Source organism: Patella vulgata, chromosome 2, assembly GCF_932274485.2.
Source record: "Patella vulgata chromosome 2, xgPatVulg1.2, whole genome shotgun sequence".
Lineage (NCBI taxonomy): Eukaryota > Metazoa > Mollusca > Gastropoda > Patellidae > Patella > Patella vulgata.
Window position 1 is genome coordinate 7,912,929 of NC_065880.2, and position 20,452 is coordinate 7,933,380.

General features: G+C 34.6%; 1 protein-coding gene across 2 annotated transcripts; it reads left to right on the forward strand.

Annotated features, from left to right (window-relative positions):
* The first annotated feature begins 171 nt into the window (after positions 1-171).
* Positions 172-18,360, forward strand: LOC126809983 (centrosomal protein of 57 kDa). Of its 2 annotated transcripts, XM_056099033.1 has the most exons (9): positions 172-294; positions 4,007-4,202; positions 6,165-6,347; positions 6,837-7,078; positions 8,096-8,173; positions 10,147-10,380; positions 11,047-11,255; positions 12,443-12,587; positions 13,681-18,360. In XM_056099033.1, exons 1-9 carry the CDS (start codon positions 277-279, stop codon positions 13,915-13,917), a joined length of 1,542 nt encoding a protein of 513 aa, XP_055955008.1. In that variant the 5' UTR covers positions 172-276; the 3' UTR covers positions 13,918-18,360. The 2 variants fall into 2 exon arrangements, with proteins under 2 accessions (XP_055955008.1, XP_055955009.1); XM_056099034.1 differs by lacking the exon at positions 8,096-8,173.
* The last annotated feature ends 2,092 nt before the right edge of the window (positions 18,361-20,452 follow it).

Genomic DNA, 20,452 nt, shown 5'->3' on the forward strand with positions numbered 1-20,452 from the left:
TTATTCATATATTTATACCAACATTTCGCTTAATTTACTATCTTAAATACATATTTATGTAAATGCTCTGGATAATTTGTTAGATTGATATTGTCGAAACGTTCCGATCAAATTGAATTCCTAGGAAGCCAATCAAAAGCTTTTTTAAATTTTCCGGAAATAAGCGAACATTGTCGATGTTACTTTCAGCGGTATGTTTACGTTTGTGAAACTTCACAGAAGAAATTGTATTAGAAATTCGGTGAAATATTAAAATTTACAGACCTAAATATAAAGATGGCTTACAGCCCAGGTGTAAGTATAGTTTTGCAGAAGTACAATCATCTGCTAAAACTGTTTATTACTTTTTTATATACTTTATTTGAGAAATGAAACCAGCAAACTCTGGTGCTAAATTTTTGCACAAGTCCAATCTTGATTGAAATCGAAACTGTCTATTTGTGAAATGAAAGTAGATATATATGTGTTTATTAGTGGATGGTCATATGTATTATCCATGTCATCAGTAGTCAGTTATGGAGTTCCATACATTTAATTTTATGCTACGTCTGACATCAGAATGTATCTCAACAAACTGCTATTCGTCTGCGAAACCTGCACAGTACAGTGACTGTCACAGATTGAGTCGAGTGGCATTATTCATTGTAGTTGTTACGATTCCAAATAAGTTATTTTTACTTTTTTTTCGTAATCTTGATTCTTCTTGTTTGACGGAACCTTAACCCCACTGCTGTAGTGGATATCAAACTGAATAAGTGATCCTTTGACGTCAAACTCCTGGTTAAATGAGCCACCGTCTAAATCAAGTAAAAAAATAAAGGAATTTTTCTTCGTTCAAAAATGATTTCTAAGCTTACTCATACAATATGTCATTATATTTTTTAAGTGCATGTTTGTCAGAATTAATACATGTACCGGTAGCAGCTTTATCCAAACGTAGATAATCTGTCAGCTTGGATTCGGTCAGATTAAAAAGATTTCACCTGACACTTACACTACTGACTTGTTTTAATGTAAAGGGAGTTGGGTAGCCGAATGGTTAGCATGTGCGCATTGTATCATAAGATCTGTCATTGAGTCAACTGGCGTAGTTTCGATTCCCCTTTTGTACGTGACAATTAGTAGGGTCCTCTGTCCAACCTTATGGGTTTTCTCTGGGTCATCCGTTTTCCTACCACTGCTAAAGACCCACAAGCTAATTATTGAAATAAAATTTAACCATGTTTTAGTCCCGAAATGACCTGGTTTGTGTCTAGTGGATGTTAAACCCCATTTCTCTCTGTCTGTTTAGTTTACAGTTATGTACCCAGTTAACCCTAAATTGCCAACCCTCTGTTCTCTCAATTCTCACTAGACAAATTTCAACATAAAAATTTCTGTATTGTATTCAAAAATCTTGCTAAGAAATAGATAAAACAAACTCCATGAAAAAAAAAATATTGAACATTTTCTGACCGACCCATTTTTTTTTTTTTTTGCCAAGGAACCGTAAACACAGATATTTTATTTTATGTCCTTACTGCTTATAATATACATTGTTTTAATGGCATTTAGTAATTGAACTGGAATATACAGGTCACAATTCTATGGAATACAATTACTGCTTATAACTGAGTGACATTTCCAGTAGGCTTCTCTAGTCATTATCATGTTATACATGTATTTCATGTTTTCTCATTGCTTGATAATAACTAGACAAGCCTAGTGGAAATGTCGCTCAGTATTCCATAGAATTGTGACCTATATTATATTCTTTATTAAGTTATTATTTACAATACCAATAGTAGAGTTTAATCCCCCTTCAAATCGTACATGATGTACTACTACTAGATATAAGGTATACAGGTGATTACCTGTACATGATGAACTACTAGTACTAGATATAAGGTGTACACGTGATTACCTGTAATAAAGTTTTTAATCTCTTTTGAATGTATTACTACTACTAGTTGTACACATGTAGTACTGAAAAGAGATTAGGTATACGGGGCTCAGACCACTTATAGAAGTTGGTATACATAGGCATATAATCCACTTCATGAATTCTGTGAGGTTATTTGATTAAATTATTGACCTGACTATCTTAAAGTCAACATTTGATGAATGAAGAGATCACTCTAGTGGTGGAATTATTATCTAGTAATATAATATACAAACATTCCAATCACTCTTCATAGCCAGTGTTTGGTTTGGTTATCAAATAAATTCACTTTATTGAATTTTTTTATTATCTTTCTAAATTCACTTTGATGAACTTATTGTCGTACTAATGGACTCTGTAGGTAGGATCTGTAGTAACATGTTTAGCACATAAATCATAGCCAGGCCGGGAGTTCACAAAACATTCTCAGACTTAAGAATTTACTCAACTTTCAATCACTGTTTATGAGAAATATCTTTGATCCAGAAATACAAAACTTTGCACATAGTTTCTTAATGATGTATTTAATACATTAAAACAACAAACGTTTAAAGATACATTATGGGAGATAAGATAAAGAGATGGCAGTTCTCGCTATAATAGTTAAAAACTAGATAGTGTAAAGGTAATTTGCTGAAAATTTCAGTCAAATTGATCCACTATGAGCCGAGAAAGAAGCGGGTGAAATTTTTGCATAGTCTCGGTCATCATTACTAAAATCATTAATATAAACAGCATAGTCTCAATTATCCACTTTTTCTGATTTAATTATCAACGGCTGTTATCGGCATATAGGAATCTAATCCAGCCAACATCGAAGGCTAGCCTTGACATCGAGAGTTTATTATGGTCTGGATAAGTTAATTAATGTCTAATTGATAATTTAGATAACATTTCAGGCCTAAAGAAAGACTTGTAATTAGCAGATTTTGCTCTTGCATAATGCATGTTTAATAAAGTGCTATATTTTAGTTAAAATAAGGCAAATAATTTTGAGTGAATTCTTAACTTAAATCTGACTATGCTTGTTAACTCCTGATCAGGTTTCTAAGTCAATATTTGTCCCAACTGGTTGATTTTCCCAATAAGATTTATTATGAGTTAAATGTAGATAAACTTTAACCTGAGAATAAATGACAGATTTATTGGGTAAACCTTCTTTTTTTTAAAATAGCTATTCAGTTCAAAATAACACAACTTTATGGATTTACTAGATGTACTTCTGGGTTTTACATGCAGTGTTTCAATAATTAAGACATTTAAAAACAATGAAAACATGGTTGTTGTTATAAGTCTTAATTAATGTTAGTTTTTATTGTTAAATTGTTTTTACTCATGGATGTACTATAAATGTATGGTTGTTATTCATTATTGATCATTGCTTGATAAAGATACCTGTATCTAACGTTGCATGTAATAAACCAAGAAGTAGTAAATCCATAAAGCTGTGTTATTATGAATATTATATCTCTACTTCTAAATGACATTCAACGATAACAGCTATTCAGTTTTCTCCGAAAAATCATTTTGAAATTTGAGTTGACTATAAGTCTATATGCGAAATTGGACTATTTAACATTGTCCAGAAAACAGAACATTGTTTCATGTATAATTTTATAATCAATTCTAATAATAATTTGTGCTGACCATCATTTCAAATTCCTTGCCAACTACAATATTGGGAAAATTCAATATCCAAAAACTGCATACAACTATATATCAAAATAATAATAATTATTTATTTATAGAGTGTCTATAATCCAATATTTTGTTGCTTTATGGCACTGTTACATTATGGTGTAAGTACAAAATAATAAAAATTATATATGCATAAAAATATCATGAATCAAAAAGCATAATTTCACCCAGAAAAAACCCACACGGTTGGACAGGAGATACTACTCTTTTTCAAGTACAACTGGGGAATCAACGAAAAACCAAGGTCCCTTGTCATGTACAACTGGGAAATCGACCTTATGATACAGCACACACCCTCACCCCCTTCCCCAAATAAAAACAATGTAGATGATTGAGGCAAAATGGTTTCAAAAAATGTGTTTATAAAATTTATTTGACATGTTTCAGAATAAGGCAAGAACAGATATTCCTATGATGACTGCTACACCAACCAAACATTCTTCACCTGATAGTGATGTAGACGAACCGGAAGAGATGTTCATCCCGTTTCAAACTTATCCTAAAACAAGACCCTTTATAAATTCAGATTATACTCAGTCACCTACTAAACCTATTATACCATTTCCTGAAAGTAGTAGAGATGGTGAGAATGATTTAAACAGGCATTATTTAAGAGAGAGAGAGAGAGAGACAAAAGGGGTTTAATGTCTATACGACAGAAACTAGGTCACTTTGGGACTAACATTTGGTTCAATTTTATTTCAATAGCAGTGGGAGGGAACCAGAGGACCCAGAGAAAAACCATGGGGTTTGACAGGCGAACCTACTCTCTGTCGCATACAACCGGGGAATCGAAACCATGCCAGTTGACTCAATGACACATCTTATGATGCAACGTGTACGCGCTAACCATTCAGCCATCCAACCCTCCCGCATTATGTAAGAATGAGATAGCGAGATGATTTTTCTTCTTACTGGTACTACATATATACCCCTAGTTACTTTAGTAATGGATTCTTATTGGCTCTGGCCTCTATCCTTTTACTGCCTGATCCTATACACAATGAAAATAAGGCCTTCCCCCCCACCTCGGTTCTAAGGCTATTTTGGAATCCTTACCGACTATTTTTACTATAATTCTTCTTTGTTTGCCAAAAGTAAAAGGGATCATTTCTTGCCACATCCGACACAAATTTATAATAATCCATTACTATTTTCATGTAGAATTTAGCGATCCAAAAACATAAACAAGATTCGTTTGAAATGATCCGCCATTATGAAACTAACTCCTGCACAGACACAGCCAATATTCCTAATTTAGGAATGGAATGTTACCGTAAGAGAGAGGGAGAGAGAGAGAGATGGGGTGTAAGTCCACTCGACACAAACTAGGTCATTTCGGGACTAACATGGTTTAATTTTATTTCAATAATTCTCTTGCGCGTAGGGGTCTTTAGCAGTGGGAGGAAACCGAAGAACCCGGAGAAAACCCACAAGGTTGGACAGGCAACCCTAATCCTTGTCACGTACAACCGGGGATTCAAAACCACGCCGGTCGACCCAATGACAGACTTTATGATACAGCGCGCGCACGCTAACCATTCAGCCATCCAACCCCCCGAATGTTACCGTAAACAAAAGTTCTTGCTGTACTTCAATTAACGGATAAAACTGTCAATATAGATACCACTAAAGTTTATGTATTCAACATACATAAACAAATATTAGATGAAATCAAATAATACATAATTGAAGTACAGCAAGAATTTTCGTTCATGATAACATTCTATTCCTAAATTTGGAATATTGAAATGACTATATGCCATCAATCATAGATATACCGTCAATCTGCAGTCTTCATTAGACTAAATACAGTATTAATAAAATAAGGACGCTTAAGATAGGGCAACTTCAATAGAAGGCTTGATCTCGCTTTACATCTTATCAAGGCCTTCACGTAATACCCTGCATATTTCGGCACTAAAACTAGCCGTAATTGCTTCAGGAACATGAAGATAGGGTTGTTCACATAATGATTTTACTTGCTTCGATTGAGTATTTTGAGGCTCTAAGTCACGCAGATGTAGAGGGCAGAAACACAATATTTTGGAATGTCTGCATATTTTTACGCAACTCGAAATTGATCCACTGCGACTTTTGCTTCCCAGTTGGGTTTTGGTAGATAGTGCAATGTATCTGGTAGGTTATATATGTGTCCTAAAGACAAAAAAAAATGGGGAGCCACGGTGGCTAAGTGGTTAGAACACTGGCTCTCTAGTCTGGAGGTCGGGTGTTCGATCCCTGCATTGGCCGAGAAAGTTCATTGTGATTTTCCGACATTGTTTCCCCTTGTCAGAGGTGCAGGATGGAGGGCCTTACAAGGACAGTAATTGTCAAGTCATTCGGATTGTACGAAAAACCAAGGTCCCTTGTATACCGATACATTGGCATGCACGTAAACAATCCCTTGGCAATTGGAAATCGATATAAGAGTAGGCCATAGTGCCGCTGCCTGGGCAAAATTTCCCTCATAGCACACTATGGCAGAACAGTAGGATGTTAAATTTCATTTCATTTTCATAAAAAGATGTGGTTCTTTTTTTAGGTATTTATTCGGCAATGAAGAATTTACAAGAGAAGGTTCGTAGATTAGAATTAGAGAGAACGGCTGCAGAAGATAATCTGAAAACTCTGGCAACGGAGACCACGCAATATTCTTCATCCATATTACAGCGAACTCAACAATCAGAGAAATTAGCCAATGATATTGTAGCTAAGCAAACACTAGGTGGGTATACAAAATGAAATGGAATGCGGTTTAACTAACTACTTTTCCAGTCGTTGTTTGTATTTTAGGGAAGAGCCAAAATAGCCTTAGAACCGAGATGGGGGAAAAGCCTTATTTTCTTATTAGTTGTTTATAGGATCAGGTACTAACGGATAGAGGATCTGTTTCTAAAGCAGTTGTTGTTGTTTGTAGTTTAGAGGAGAGCCAAAAACAGCTCCCCTTAATCAAAAAATTGAAAAATCGCGCCCCTAAAAAGCTCTCCCAGATTCGATAAGAAGAGTGATTTAGAAATTAAGTAGAGTGATCTGATATTAAGGAGAGTGATTAGTTGTGTGTATGGGAAATGGTTCTGAAGATCAATAACTGCATGTTGGGGGGTCATTCCTGGTTTCATAAATGATAATAAACCCCTGATGATTTTCAGTTTTGTGGTATGCTTTAAATATCGTTTTATTGTAAGCTTATTAATTATGTTATTCTCTTAATCAGAATTAGAAAGTCAGTTAACGGCAGCGGAATCACGATGTGGTATGTTAGAGAAACAGTTAGATCACATGCGACAGATGGTCCACCATTCAACACAAGAACAGCTCAACTCAGCACGCAGACGATTAGAACTGGAGAAACAGACTGATTCCAACGCTTCATCACAGTTCCGCAGTCAGCTCAATAAGATATCAGATCTAGAGCGAGAACATTTAAAACTGACAGCAACCCAGTCAATATCGGAGGTAGGACATTACAACAGATAAATCTCTTCTCTTAGATATTTCCATTTTGATTTTTGTCTTTCTACTTTGATTAGTTTTCTCTATAGATTTATGGACCAGGAAGTGAACCCGAAGTTCTAATCCTTCTTTTATTGTTGGAGGGACGTCATACTCGGTTTCTGGTCTATAGTACAATAGTATTTAAATCATTTTTAGATTTTTTAAGAATAGCAATTACTATCGAAATTGATATATTTTAGTCAAAATGTAGTAAATGATTTAATTTTTTTTTTTCTTTTAAACTTTTGTAACAAATTACTTCTCTGTTTTCACTGACTTGTAGAAATTGTAGAAATTACCAATACTAAATGTCCTTATATTTACAATCTCCCTTATTGAATCATTTAAATATGTTTTTCGCAATAGCAACTTGAGCGTTGTATGCAGCTGGTTAACCTAAATAAAAATGGGATTTAAAGCTATCAAAAATTTTAAAAATACATTATGCAAGATCTAAATCTGTCTATTGCAGGTCTTTCTTTAGGCCCGAAATGTTATCTAAATTATTAATTAGACATTAATTAACTTATCCAGACCATAATCAACTCTCGACATCATCCCTAGACTGCGATGTTTATTGGATTAGGTTCCGATTTGCTGTTTGACTTCCATTCATAGTTTAATCATGAAATGGATAATCAAGACTATGTTTTTTATTGTACCAACTTTAGTAATGATGATCGAGGCTAGGTCGAAAATTCAATCGCTAAAATCTTGGTTGAGAGTGGATCAATTTGACTGAAATTTTCAGCAAATTCCCTTTACATTATCTAGTTTTTAACTATTATAGTTAGAACCGCCAGCTCTTTATCTAATCTCACATAATGTATCTTTAAATAAATTCAAATTTCAACCTATCATGATTGATTAGTTGTCCTTTATAAGTCTTGTCATTTATGTAAGGGAGATTGTAAAATATGTAGTTTGTAGATGTGTTTTTAGTTTAGGATTTTTTTTCTTATTTTGAAATATTTTCAGAATAAAATTCGTGAATTAGAGCAAAAATTACAACAAGAAGATATTCACCGTAAACTTATTTTACAGAGAACAGCGGAGGTTTGTTATTAGTAAAAGTTGTTCAATCCCTGCATAGACCGAAAAAGTTCATCGGGATTTTCCGACGTGGTTTCCCCTTGTCAGTGGTGCAGGACAGAGTGCCTGACAAGGACAGCTGTCAAGTTGTTCGGATGGCACGAAAAACTGAGGTCCTGTGTATACATTGGCGTGCACGTAAAAGATCTCGTGGCAGTTGGAATTCGATATAAGAGTAAGCTCGGGCAAAATTTACCTCATAGCACACTGTATTGCGTATGCCCGTCTTCATTAGCCCAGATTAGGAGGAGAACAGTAGGAGGTTAAACCCCATTTCATTTCATGTCATTATTAAAAGTAAAATAAAGATATACCAAATTTGTTATGATTTGGTCATATTATATTTTGTCATTATAGTAGGACTAACAGATAAGGCTTTTTAGTAGTAGTGTTACATAGTGTAGATTTATTATTATTATTATAAAAGTAATAGCAGTACTGAAGTTGTAAAGTTGACAGACTCGCTGTAATTAGCCATTGTTTTCCCGGTCCCAAGTTCACAAAGCATTCTCACACGTACTTCTTAAACATACATTATGGCAGGTCTTTCTTTAGGCTTGAAATGTTATCTAAATTATTAATTAGACATTAATTAACTGATCCAGACCATAATCAACTCTCGATGGCATCAGATTTCTGCGATATAAAATAGATTAGAACAGTTCAGCCAGATTTTCATTTAATTTAAAATGGAGGAGCGAGACTTAGCTTCAACTAACCAGTACGGTGGTTGAAATTATTGCACAAATCTTGTCAAACCTACAAAGGCTAATATCTTCGCTCGCAAGAGAGAAATTTGAATGAATTTTTCAAACTATTCATTTTACATTATCTATTTTCGAACTATTATAGCAAGAATGGCTAGCTCTTACCTAAATCTTACATAATGTATCATTAAACATGCATTATTCAAGAGCTAAATCTGCCTATTGCAGGTTTTTGTATCTGAAATGTTATATAAACTATTAATTAGACATAAATTAACTTATCCAGACCATAATCAACTCTCGATGTCATTGCTAGCCTGCAATATTTACTGGATTTGAATCCGATTTGCTGCTCAATGCACATTTATTTTTTAATCCAAAAATGAATAATCAAGACTATGTTTTTAGCATACCTACTTTAGTAATGATGATTGAGGCTAGGCCTAAAATTCAAAAGCTAATATCTCGGTTCAATTTGACTGAAATATTTAGCAAATTCCCTTTACGTTATCTAGTTTTTAACTATTATAGAGAGAACTGCCAGATCTTTATCTAATCTCCCATAATGTATCTTTAAAATCATGCAAACAGTTTTGAGTAAATTCTTAAGTCTGTGAACTCGGGGACTGGTTAGTGAGCCAGTGGCACACTCACAGAGTCTCTGTGGTTCACGACCGACAACGCTGTTATCTCAATTGTTATTCCCTGTTTATACTTATTACAATAGGCTAACTTACACTGTAATCTTGGTTATTTAGCACTAATTTCTTTCACATATGTCAATATCAAATCTTGGTTTAAAAATTGTTTAAAATCACCAAAAATCGTCTAATTTGTACTTGTGTCCACTTTAAAACTGACCATCAATTTTGACATTGAGCGCCCAATTTAGTATTAACATGTACAAGCGTTTAATTTCTTGATCACTGAACTAAGAAATAAGCAACCCAATTGATTTTTGATGTATAATGAATAATTTTTGGACCAGTGGTCAGAAAATTAAATATTTGTAAATTAATCAGTCAGCTGTAAACTGGACACAAGTACAAATTAGACGATTATAGGTGATTTTAAATGATTTTTTACGAATTTTTAAACAAAGATTTGATATTAAACGAATGTGAAAGAAATTAGTGCTAGATACACAAGATTAAATGATACCCAGGTTACAGTGTTAGTACAAGTAATTGTGACAGAAAAATGCAATAATTTAACTTTTTACAATTGTAGCTTCAAGCTCGTCCACCATCATCATACATCACCCAGAATTACAGTGGGAGTGATGATATACCTATAAAACTACCAAATAAAACAAAAAAGAAAATGGTGAAAAAGAAAAAAAAGAAAACTGTGACGGCCAGCGAGAAAGGAAATCTGCACCCGACAAAGAAATGTAGCAAACATAACGATCCCACTTCTCATTATCGTCTCAATCTGGCAGAAATACCGTTTGTTGCTGGCAAGGTTTGTAAATAATAACAACAGTTGGATGGCTGAATGGTTAGCGCATGCACACAGTATCATAAGGTCTGTCATTGAGTCAACAGGCGTGGTTTTGATTCTCAGGTTGAACGTGACAAGGAGTTTTTCGCCTGTCCAACCTCGTTGGTTTTCTCCGGGTCCTCCTGGTTTTTGCCCACTGCTAAAGACCCCTATATGCTAGCGAATTTGAAATAAAATTGAACCATGTGTTAGTCCCAAAATGGTCATGGTATCTAAGTGGGTAAGACGCTGACTCGCTAGCCTGGAGGTCTGTTGTTCGATCCTTGCATTGACTGAAAAGTTCATCCAGATTTCCTGGCGTGGTTCACCCTTGTCAGTGTTGCACGATGGAGGGTCTGACAAGGACAGCTGTCTAGTCGTTAGGATGGTACGAAAAACTGACGTCCCATGTACACATTGGCGTGCACGTAAAAGATCCCTTGACAGTTGGAATTTGATATAAGAGTAGGCTGTAGTGCTGCTGTCTGGGCAAAATTTCCCTCATAGCACACTGTATGGTGTATGCCCGTCTTCATTGGCCCAGTTCAGAGCAGAACAGTAGGAAGTTAAACCCCATTTCAAATGGACGTTAAGCCCCATTTCTCTTTCTCTCTCTCAAAGAAAATGTTATTTGTATTTTGTTTTCAGTCAACTGGTCCTAGTCATTCTGTAGGTGCGAATGTACAGAAAGTTATATCAATGATGAAATCACACAACCTAGCGCTATGTTCAGCCATGTATAACGGCCACAGTCAGAGATCACCGAGCATGTCATCGTCATCAAGTACTAACAGTCTGGATAACGACATGTCTGAAATATTACAACAATTACAAGATGAGTTCGGACAACTTAGCATGTAAGTTCTTAAATACATAAACAAAGCCACAAATAGCTTAAAGATGGGTTCCCAGAAAAGTATTTATCGGGTGGTTATTTCCAATATAAGTATGGTAATTTTGGTATATATGGAAAGTAGAGATATCCAATCTTACTAGAAAAATACTGGATTCCCCGAAAAACACTCATGGAGCGTATACAGGACAAAAATGTAAGGGTTCCCCTAATCAACAGCACGACGATTAGGAATTTCTGCACGCGTGATGTCAAAGGTCAAACGCGAACATTGAGCACTTGATGTACAAGTTGATAAACTTTATGAAGAGTTAGACGTACAACACTTTCTGAGATAAAAATGAAGGAAAAAGCAGAGGGTAGTGGATAATCCGAGAATTTAATTAGGATTCGATATGTGTAATAAATAGTACGCGATTAAAGACAACATCGTCTTATGTATGCAATGAATTCTCCTCTGACTTCCAGGAGAGGTAAGTCACGTGACATAAACATGACCTGGTTTGATCAAATTTTTATAGCAGGACATTCCTTCGCAATTACAATGTTTGAGAAGGATTTGAAGCAAATTTATGACATATTAATTATTTTGAATATGTTTTTAGTCCATATATGCCATTAAATCACCCAGTTTGTACGCCGGAACCCATCTTTAAAGCCACTGTTGTTGTTTTCTGAAAATATTTCATTTTTCCGCAGCCTAATGTACTCAAATTGATTATTTAAAGATACATTATGTAAGATTTAGATAAAGAGCTGACAGTTCTCACTATAATATTTAATAAAAAGGATAATGTAAACAGAATACCCTGAAAATTTCACTTAAATTGCTTCGTAAAATTTGTTTAAAATAACCAAAAAATCATCTAATTTTTACTTCAGTGTTCAAAAATAAACAAACCAATTGATTATTGATGTATAATGATTATTTTTTTAACAGTTGTCAGAAATTAAATACTTTTAAATTGGACACTCATGAAAATTAATCAGTCAGCTTTAAACTGGACACAAGTACAAATTAGATGATATTGGGTGATTTTAAATGATTTTTACGAATATTTAAACCAAGACTTGATATTAAACAAATGCGAAAGAAATTAGTGCTAGATACACAAGATTAAATGATACCTGGGTTTCAGTGCTAACGACCCCCACAGAACAATAATTATGACCATGTTACCATATTTACAGAGAACACGAAGAGTTAGTGAATCATATCGATGAGGCGTCTGATTTACGAGTAAAACAAGATTTAAGGCGGGAACTGGATCGTATAATACGTCGTCTGGAAACAAAAAGTCAACAAATATCAAAAGTTAGATCACATCAACAAAAGGTACAGTATTTAACGTCCATACTAAAAGAAATATTTTGGTTTCGTTCTTAACAGCCCTGAACAGCAGCATTTCTGCTTACTCCTCATCTGCAACTCAAAATTATGTTACCAGTCATTGAATATATAACAAGTCAGCCCCAGAAATAATAATTTAAGTTGCACCTGGGCACGCTAGCCTGGAGGTCGGGTGTTCGATCCCTGCATTGGCCGAGAAAGTTCATCCAGATTTTCCAGCGTGGTTCCCCCTTGTCAGTGATGCAGGACGGAGGGTCTGACAAGGACAGCTGTCTAGTCATTCGGATGGGACAAAAAACCAAGGCCCTGTGTACACATTGGCGTTCACGCAAAAGATCCCTCAACAGTTGGAATTCGATATAAGAGTAGGCCGTAGAGTCGCTGTCCGGGCAAAATTTCTCTCATAGCACACTGCATGGTCATACCCGTCTTCATTAGCCCAGTTCGGAGCAGAACAGTAGGACGTTCAACCCCATTTCATTTCATTTCATTTCAAGTTGCACCTGACAAAATATCCACACTAATGGACTAATATCTGATATTTTAGAATTCTTTAACAGTCCATATTATAAATATCAATAAAAACAAACCCATAAAAAGAGACGGGGGGGGGATGGATGGCTGAATGGTTAGATCGTGCGGGTTGTATCATAAGGTCTGTCATTGAGTCAAATGGCGAGGTTTCGATTCCCGCGTGTACGTGACAAGGAGTAGGGTCACCTGTCCAACCTTATGTGTTTTCTCCGGGTCCTCCAGTTTTCTCCCACTGCTAAAGACCCCTACGCGCAAGCAAATTATTAAAATAAAAGTTAACCAAATGTTAGTCTCGAATTGGCCCAGTTTGTGTCGAGTGTACGTTAAATCCCATTTCTTTCTCTCTCTCTCTCTCTCCCCTTTCAAACATGAATTTATTTAACACATGGTACAATTTTATGGATATACAATTACTGAGTTTAATACTATGTGACGTTTCGACGACAATACTCTCGTCTTTATCAAGCAAATACCAATCAAAGAAGGAGAATTAATTTGTATATTCAATGTCTTGTAAAAAAAGAGATTTCTTTCTTTATTTCAGTTGGCAGAATTAAAGAAAAAAGGTAAACACAGAAGAACAGATGTAGTGAATCGACTATCACCCCAGCGTCCGTACTCCGCTGCGCCTCGACTAACATCCACTAAACAAAACAACACAAAACAAACCAATAAAAATATTTCTAGTCCGCGTTCCGCTGGTGGTGCAGCGTTAAATGTTTTAAATGATATGCGTAAATTACAGACAACGTTACGGAAGGATGATGTGAGCTGGGAATGACACACTCGGATAATTTAATAATGGTTTTTATATTTATGTTATTTTATTTACTGAGGTATTATTTATAAAAATTTAAACTACAATATAATGAAAAACCAGCGCATAAAGCAAGCAAGAAATTAATGTGAGGAAAAATATTAATGTGAGCAATGAAATAATAAAAGTAAGAAATTAATGTGGACAATGAATTAGTGTGGGCAATGAATTAATGAGAGCAATGAATGAATGAGAGCAAGATATTAATGTGATTAATGAGAGATTGGCAAGATATTATTGTGGCCAAGCAATTAATGTGAGAAAGAAATTAATTTGTGGAATTAATGTGAGAAAGAAATTAATTTGTGGAATTAATGTGAGCGGAAAATTAATGTAAAAATTTAATGTAAGAAATTAATGCAAGCAAGAAATTAATGTAAGAAATTATTGTTAGCAAGAAAATAATATTAGCAAGAAAATAATCTGGACAACAATGTGAGCAAGAATTTAATGTGAGTAAGAAATTAATGTCGTTGAGAAATTAATGGAAGCAATGAATCAAGAAATTAATTAATGTGAGCAAGAAATTAATGTAACTAAGAAATTAATGTGAAAAATGAAATAAAATTACAAGGAAAAAATATTACAAGCAAAAAATGTAAGAAATGTGAGCAATGAATTAATTGTGAGCTAGAAATGTAAGCAATGAATTAATGTAAGCAAGAAATTTGAGCAATGAATTAATTGTGAGTAATGGAATAAAATCACAAGCACGATATATTACAAGCACAAAAATGATAAAAGCAAGAAATTAATGCTAGCAAGAAATTAATGCTAGAAAGAAATTAATGCTAGCATGAAATTATTGCAAGAGATGTATTCTATTGCCAGTCATTGAGATCAGATAAATAGAGGATATTTGTCGTTTTAGAGTGAATAACATATTTTATTTCATCGAGAAGCAAGAAAACTTATATTTTCACGAATGCGTAGCATGAGTGAAAATATAAACGTTTTCTTGCTTAGAGATGAAATAAAATATGTTATTCACGACAAAACGACAAATGTTCTATTTATTTTATGATTTTACAATCATTTTAGGTAAAAACAACTAGGCAGTGGAATAACACTTTTATTTCACTGATAAAACGCGGTATTCCACTACTGATCATAAAATAAAGTATTATATATAATGTCTTTACCCGGTAGATCAGCTGTCTCATGTCAAATAGAACACACCTTAAAACAAAACCAAAACAATATTCTCCAGTGATTATTGCCATTATGCTCATAACATGGGGTTTTATTTTATGTTAAAATTACTAGACAAGACTAGGACACAACAGGTTGTATTAAAATCAATATTGGGCTGTGGATGGCCGAATGGTTAGCACAGGCGCGTTAGATCATAAGGTCTGTCATTGAGTCATCTGGCATGGTTTTGATTCCCTGGTTGTACGTGACAAGGAGTAGGGTCGCCTATCCAACCTCGTGGGTTTTCTCCGGGTCCTCCGGTTTCTTCCCACAGTTAAAGACAAAGACCCCTACATGCAATCAAATTATTGAATTAAAATTGATCCATGTGTTAGTCCCGAAATGACATAGTTTGTGTCGAGTAGGCCTTAAACCCCATTTCTCTCTTTCTCTAAAATCAATATGCAGTAATTTCATGACACATTAAGAATACTTGCTTGTCATTGGTTGGTTGTAGTAATCCTAGTAAACATTTATCTTCTGGCCAGTCTCTAAAACATTTTAGTTTAACTTTGTGTAAATAAAACCCCAGGTATTGTAGTCAATAAATAGTGATATTAGTAGTAAAGGGACATTTAGACATAATGAATCAAAAATCACCATTAGATATTAATAGAATCATAAGAAAACTGATCAAAGATCTGTATTTAATTATAACATCGGGATGTTATAATCATAACGGCCATTTTAAATTCATAATATCTTTCTGAATACTGGACGGAGTTAAATCACGTTTAGTTGACATTCCTTCTGGAGTTTAATATTGCGTATTGGCATGGGATTTAAACCCCTAATATGACATTCAGCGGAAATATCTTTTTAATATATCATAGGTTTAATATGTCTGGGGCTAAATGGTCTAACTTGTACGCTTTAAATCATAAGGTCTGTCATTGAATCCAGTGGCATGGTTTGGATTCCCAGTTTGTACTCGACAATTGTATCATAAGGTCTGTCATTGAGTCAACTGGTTTGGTTTCGATTCCCCGAATGAACCTGACAAGGACTAGGGTCTCCTGTACGCAAGTGAATTATTAAAATAAAGTTGAACCCTGTTAGTCCCGAATTTACCTGGTTTGTGTCAAGTGGATGTTTAACCCCATCTCTCTCTCTCTCTCTCTCTCTCTCTCTCACTCTCTCTCTATCTCTCTCTCTCAAACAATAGTATAGAGTTAATAATTAATATAGGTAACACTATTTAATATTATTTAATCATCGTTATTTCTATCGTAAATAAATTAATGCTTGATTTTCAACGTTTAGTTCTTTATTCACAGACCTTCATCGAATGTTGAAAACCCAAAGTTTATTTATTTAATTTTATTTATATATATTTATATCCAGGTAATAATTTATAAAATTATTTTTGGCCTTTGATTATTGAGTCAGAATTGATAAAGAAAAAATAATTATTGACATTTCAAACTTTGTGCCAGACATGTATTATGCAAGATCTAAATCTGCCTATTTGCAGGTCTTTCTTTAGGCCCGAAATGTTATCTAAATTATTAATTAGACATTAATTAACTTATCCAGACCATAATCAACTCTTGATGCCATAGCTACCCTGCGATATTTACTGGATTTGAATACATTTGGTGATGGATGATTTAACGTCAGAATGGTTAATCAAGCCTTTGTTTATTGTTGTACTAAATTTAGTAATGATAATCGAGAATAGTCTTAAATTGGATTGTTTGTATCTCGGTTCAGAGTGAAGTAATTTGACTGAAATTCTCAGCATATTCTATTTACATTATCTATTTTTTAACTATTATAGCAATAACTGTCATTTATAACTGTCATTGTCCCTTTAATAAAATCAATAGAAACACATAAAAAAAAAATACAAATCAATGGCGTCCGAGCGGTTGTTTGAATTTCTGCTAGACAATATCTGTAATCAGTGCTTTATTCCCAGGTCTTCTGTTTTATTCCTTGTTGTTGAGTAAGATAAAAAAACTTCAGTTTAAATTCTCAAACATTCTGTTAAGTTCATTCCAGTAAGCTCAAGTTTTATTTTATCTTTGCGTAACAATGAGCCTAATTTTAATGATTAAATTGTTTCAATGGCGTTTAGTAATTGAACTGAAAATAAGACATTTTTTCTAGTCTTCTCGTGGTCTTTATCAAGCAATCAGACTAGAGAAGCTTAGCAGAAACGTCACTCAGTAATATAATTCTAAAATACTTTTTTGCATATAATTTGGTACTGTGTTTTTCCAATTCGATTAGGGTGCCACGGTGGCTAAGTACGTAAGACGCTGGCTCTCTAGCCTGGAGGTCGTGTGTTTGATCCCTATATTGTCCGAGAAAGTTCATTGGGATTTCCGGTGTAGTTTCCCCCATGTCAGTGGTACAGGACGGAGGGCCTGATAAGGACAGCTGTCTAGTCACTCGAATGAAAAAACGAGGTCCTGTGTACACATTGGCGTGCACGTAAAAGATCCCTTGGCAGTTGGAATTCGATATAAAAGTAGGCCATAGTGCCGATGCCCGGACAAAATTCCCTCATAGCACACTGTATGGCGTATGCCCATCTTCATTATCCCAGTCAGACCAGAACAGTAGGACGTTGAACTTCATTTCATCTCCAATTCAATTACTAAATGTTGTTGAGAATAATTATATTCAGTATTTTATGTGTATTGTTATTATATTCCTCACCAATTATTATTTTAATTCATGGCTGGCCAAATTTGTTTTTAAAATAAAATATCAGTTTAACTGTAATATAACAAAAAGGCTATAGTTGGTAATAATGATTATGAACTGCAATAGTTATACTTAAAATACAGATGTGACATCATCCTTTGATGTTGGGTACCATTATTTCACATAATGGTACGGGCAATGTGCCAATCGTACCTTATTTATACTAGTTGAAATATTGGACCCGCGTGACGCATTTCATTGAAATGCACGTGCTGGATAGTGTCTGTATTTTAAGTTGTTTAATGGTTTTGTGCAAGACATTGCGTAATATATAGATATAGCCCTCGTGTTATCGCGTACTCGTACAATATCAATATATTACTTAATGTCTCGCACTCGACCATTAAACTATGGTCATAATGTATGTAACCCATTCAGTCATTTAATAAGGGTTGCCAGTCACCATATTATTACCTCTCATGCAAGCCTTGAATGTATTCCATTGTACATATAAAATGTATTAATTGTATAATAATAATAAAGTCATATTTTACAAAATGGATGCTTTTATTTCTTGTAGGGTATTATTGATCATTTGATTAGAATCAATAAAATAGGTCCTACTGGCATTACTCAATTGAATGTTCCAGAATTAAAATCTGGCAATCAAGTAAGCTTCAGAAATTCCGAAAATGAAATGGCATTTAACCGTCTAATTTTTGTGCTCCGACTGGGCTAGTAAAGATGGGCATACACCATACAGTATGCTATTATGGGAATTCTACCCGGACAGTCAGTGGCGTTATGGCCTAGTCTTTATTTTGAATTGCAGAAGTCAGTTGTTTTTTCTGTTAGTGCTGCCAATTGTATGGGACCTCAGTCTTTCATCCATTCCTTAAACATGCATTATGCAAGAGCAAAATCAGCTTATTACAAGTCTTTCTTTAGGCCTGAAATGTTATCTAAATTATCAATTAGACATTAATTAACTTATCCAGACCATAATAAACTCTCAATGTCAAGGCTAGCCTTCGATGTAGGCTGGATTAGATTCCTATATGCCGCTAACGGCCAAAGATAATTAAATCAGAAAAAGTGGATAATCGAGATAATGCTGTTTATATTAATGATTTTAGTAATGATGAACGAGACTATGCAAAAATTTCACCCGCTTCTTTCTCGACTCATAGTGGATCAATTTGACTGAAATTTTCAGCAAATTACCCTTACACTATCTAGTTTTTAACTATTATAGCGAGAACTGCCATATCTTTATCTTATCTCCCATAATGTATCTTTAACCAGCCCTCCATCCTGCATTCCTGAAAAGGAGAGATCTAACTGGGGTTTTAACTCGGGACCTTCTAGTTAGTCAGCCAGCAAGATACTCACTGAACCACCATGGCTCTCCTGGTCGACCTTCATATGTAGACTATGGTCGCGACTACAGTCTGAACCAGCACCCAATCGCAACTGGCCCGGACCATTGACTAATCATTATGGATATGCCCATGTCAGTTGCTCCGCCTTCTATATTTTCTGCTATTTATTCATGTTTTTTTAATAACTGGTTAATTTTCCACACTGCGATGTGAAAGCAAGTTTAAAGTAAGTTAAAATAGGATTAGTCAATATCAGAATATTTTTCATTGTATTTATGTCATCCAAGATCATTTCACACAGTGTTTTGTTGTGGGCCTATATATATTCGAATAAAAAGATCCTAATCTGTCAAATTCATCAAGAAAACGTGTGAAAAAAATCAACGCTCATTCACCAACTTTCGGGTGTTAACATGGACCCTATAATACAGTCCATGGCATGGCATGGTGTAAATAATGCAAATCTTGTCAGCCATCTTTGCGCTATCCCGAACTTGCTCTATAGTAGGGTGCAGCTGGTCACGACCACAGGTTGAACTAAATGTCAATCGCATGCAGATAGTTCGACTATAGCACGAAAGGGCGCCCAGAGTGACCAAATGTCTTGCGTCCTATGATACAATTTTTGGAGTTGATCACAAAAAACAAAACATGTTTATTATATCAATTTTTTTTATAATTCTGATAATTTACAAAGTCATTTTAATATAAAAAGGTCAATAATATAGGTAAATATATAGATACCGGTATATGTATATCTAGATATGAAAGTGTTCTAATATTGTGGTATCAAACATTCACAGGCTAGGTAATGGGGATGTGATGTCGCACTTTATGTCATGGGTTATATTCATCCATGTCAATGGAGTTTTCGATGCAATCTGATTAAAGCACAGATCCTATTTTTTTTCGTTTTTTATAGTTCATTTACTTGTCTTCACAACACAAGGATGTGGAAGAGTTGTTATATAACAGGCATTCTGGGTGTTGTGAGGGATTAGCCAATACACGGTCTGTTATGGCGAGTTCTTGGCGTGCAGTGCACGGAACTGTGGGTAAACCACTAGAAACGTTATCGCTGATTGATTAATAAATATTTGATGTCATAAGAGTCAAAAGCTGCTCATATGACGTCTGACACAACTTTCCACTACAACCAGTCAGATCTTCATGTAGTGGAGGTCAACGGAAGTATAAACAAGCCAACAGTGAGGCTGATGTCCCCCGCTGAAATCCCGAAATAAATAGATGACATATATTAATTAATT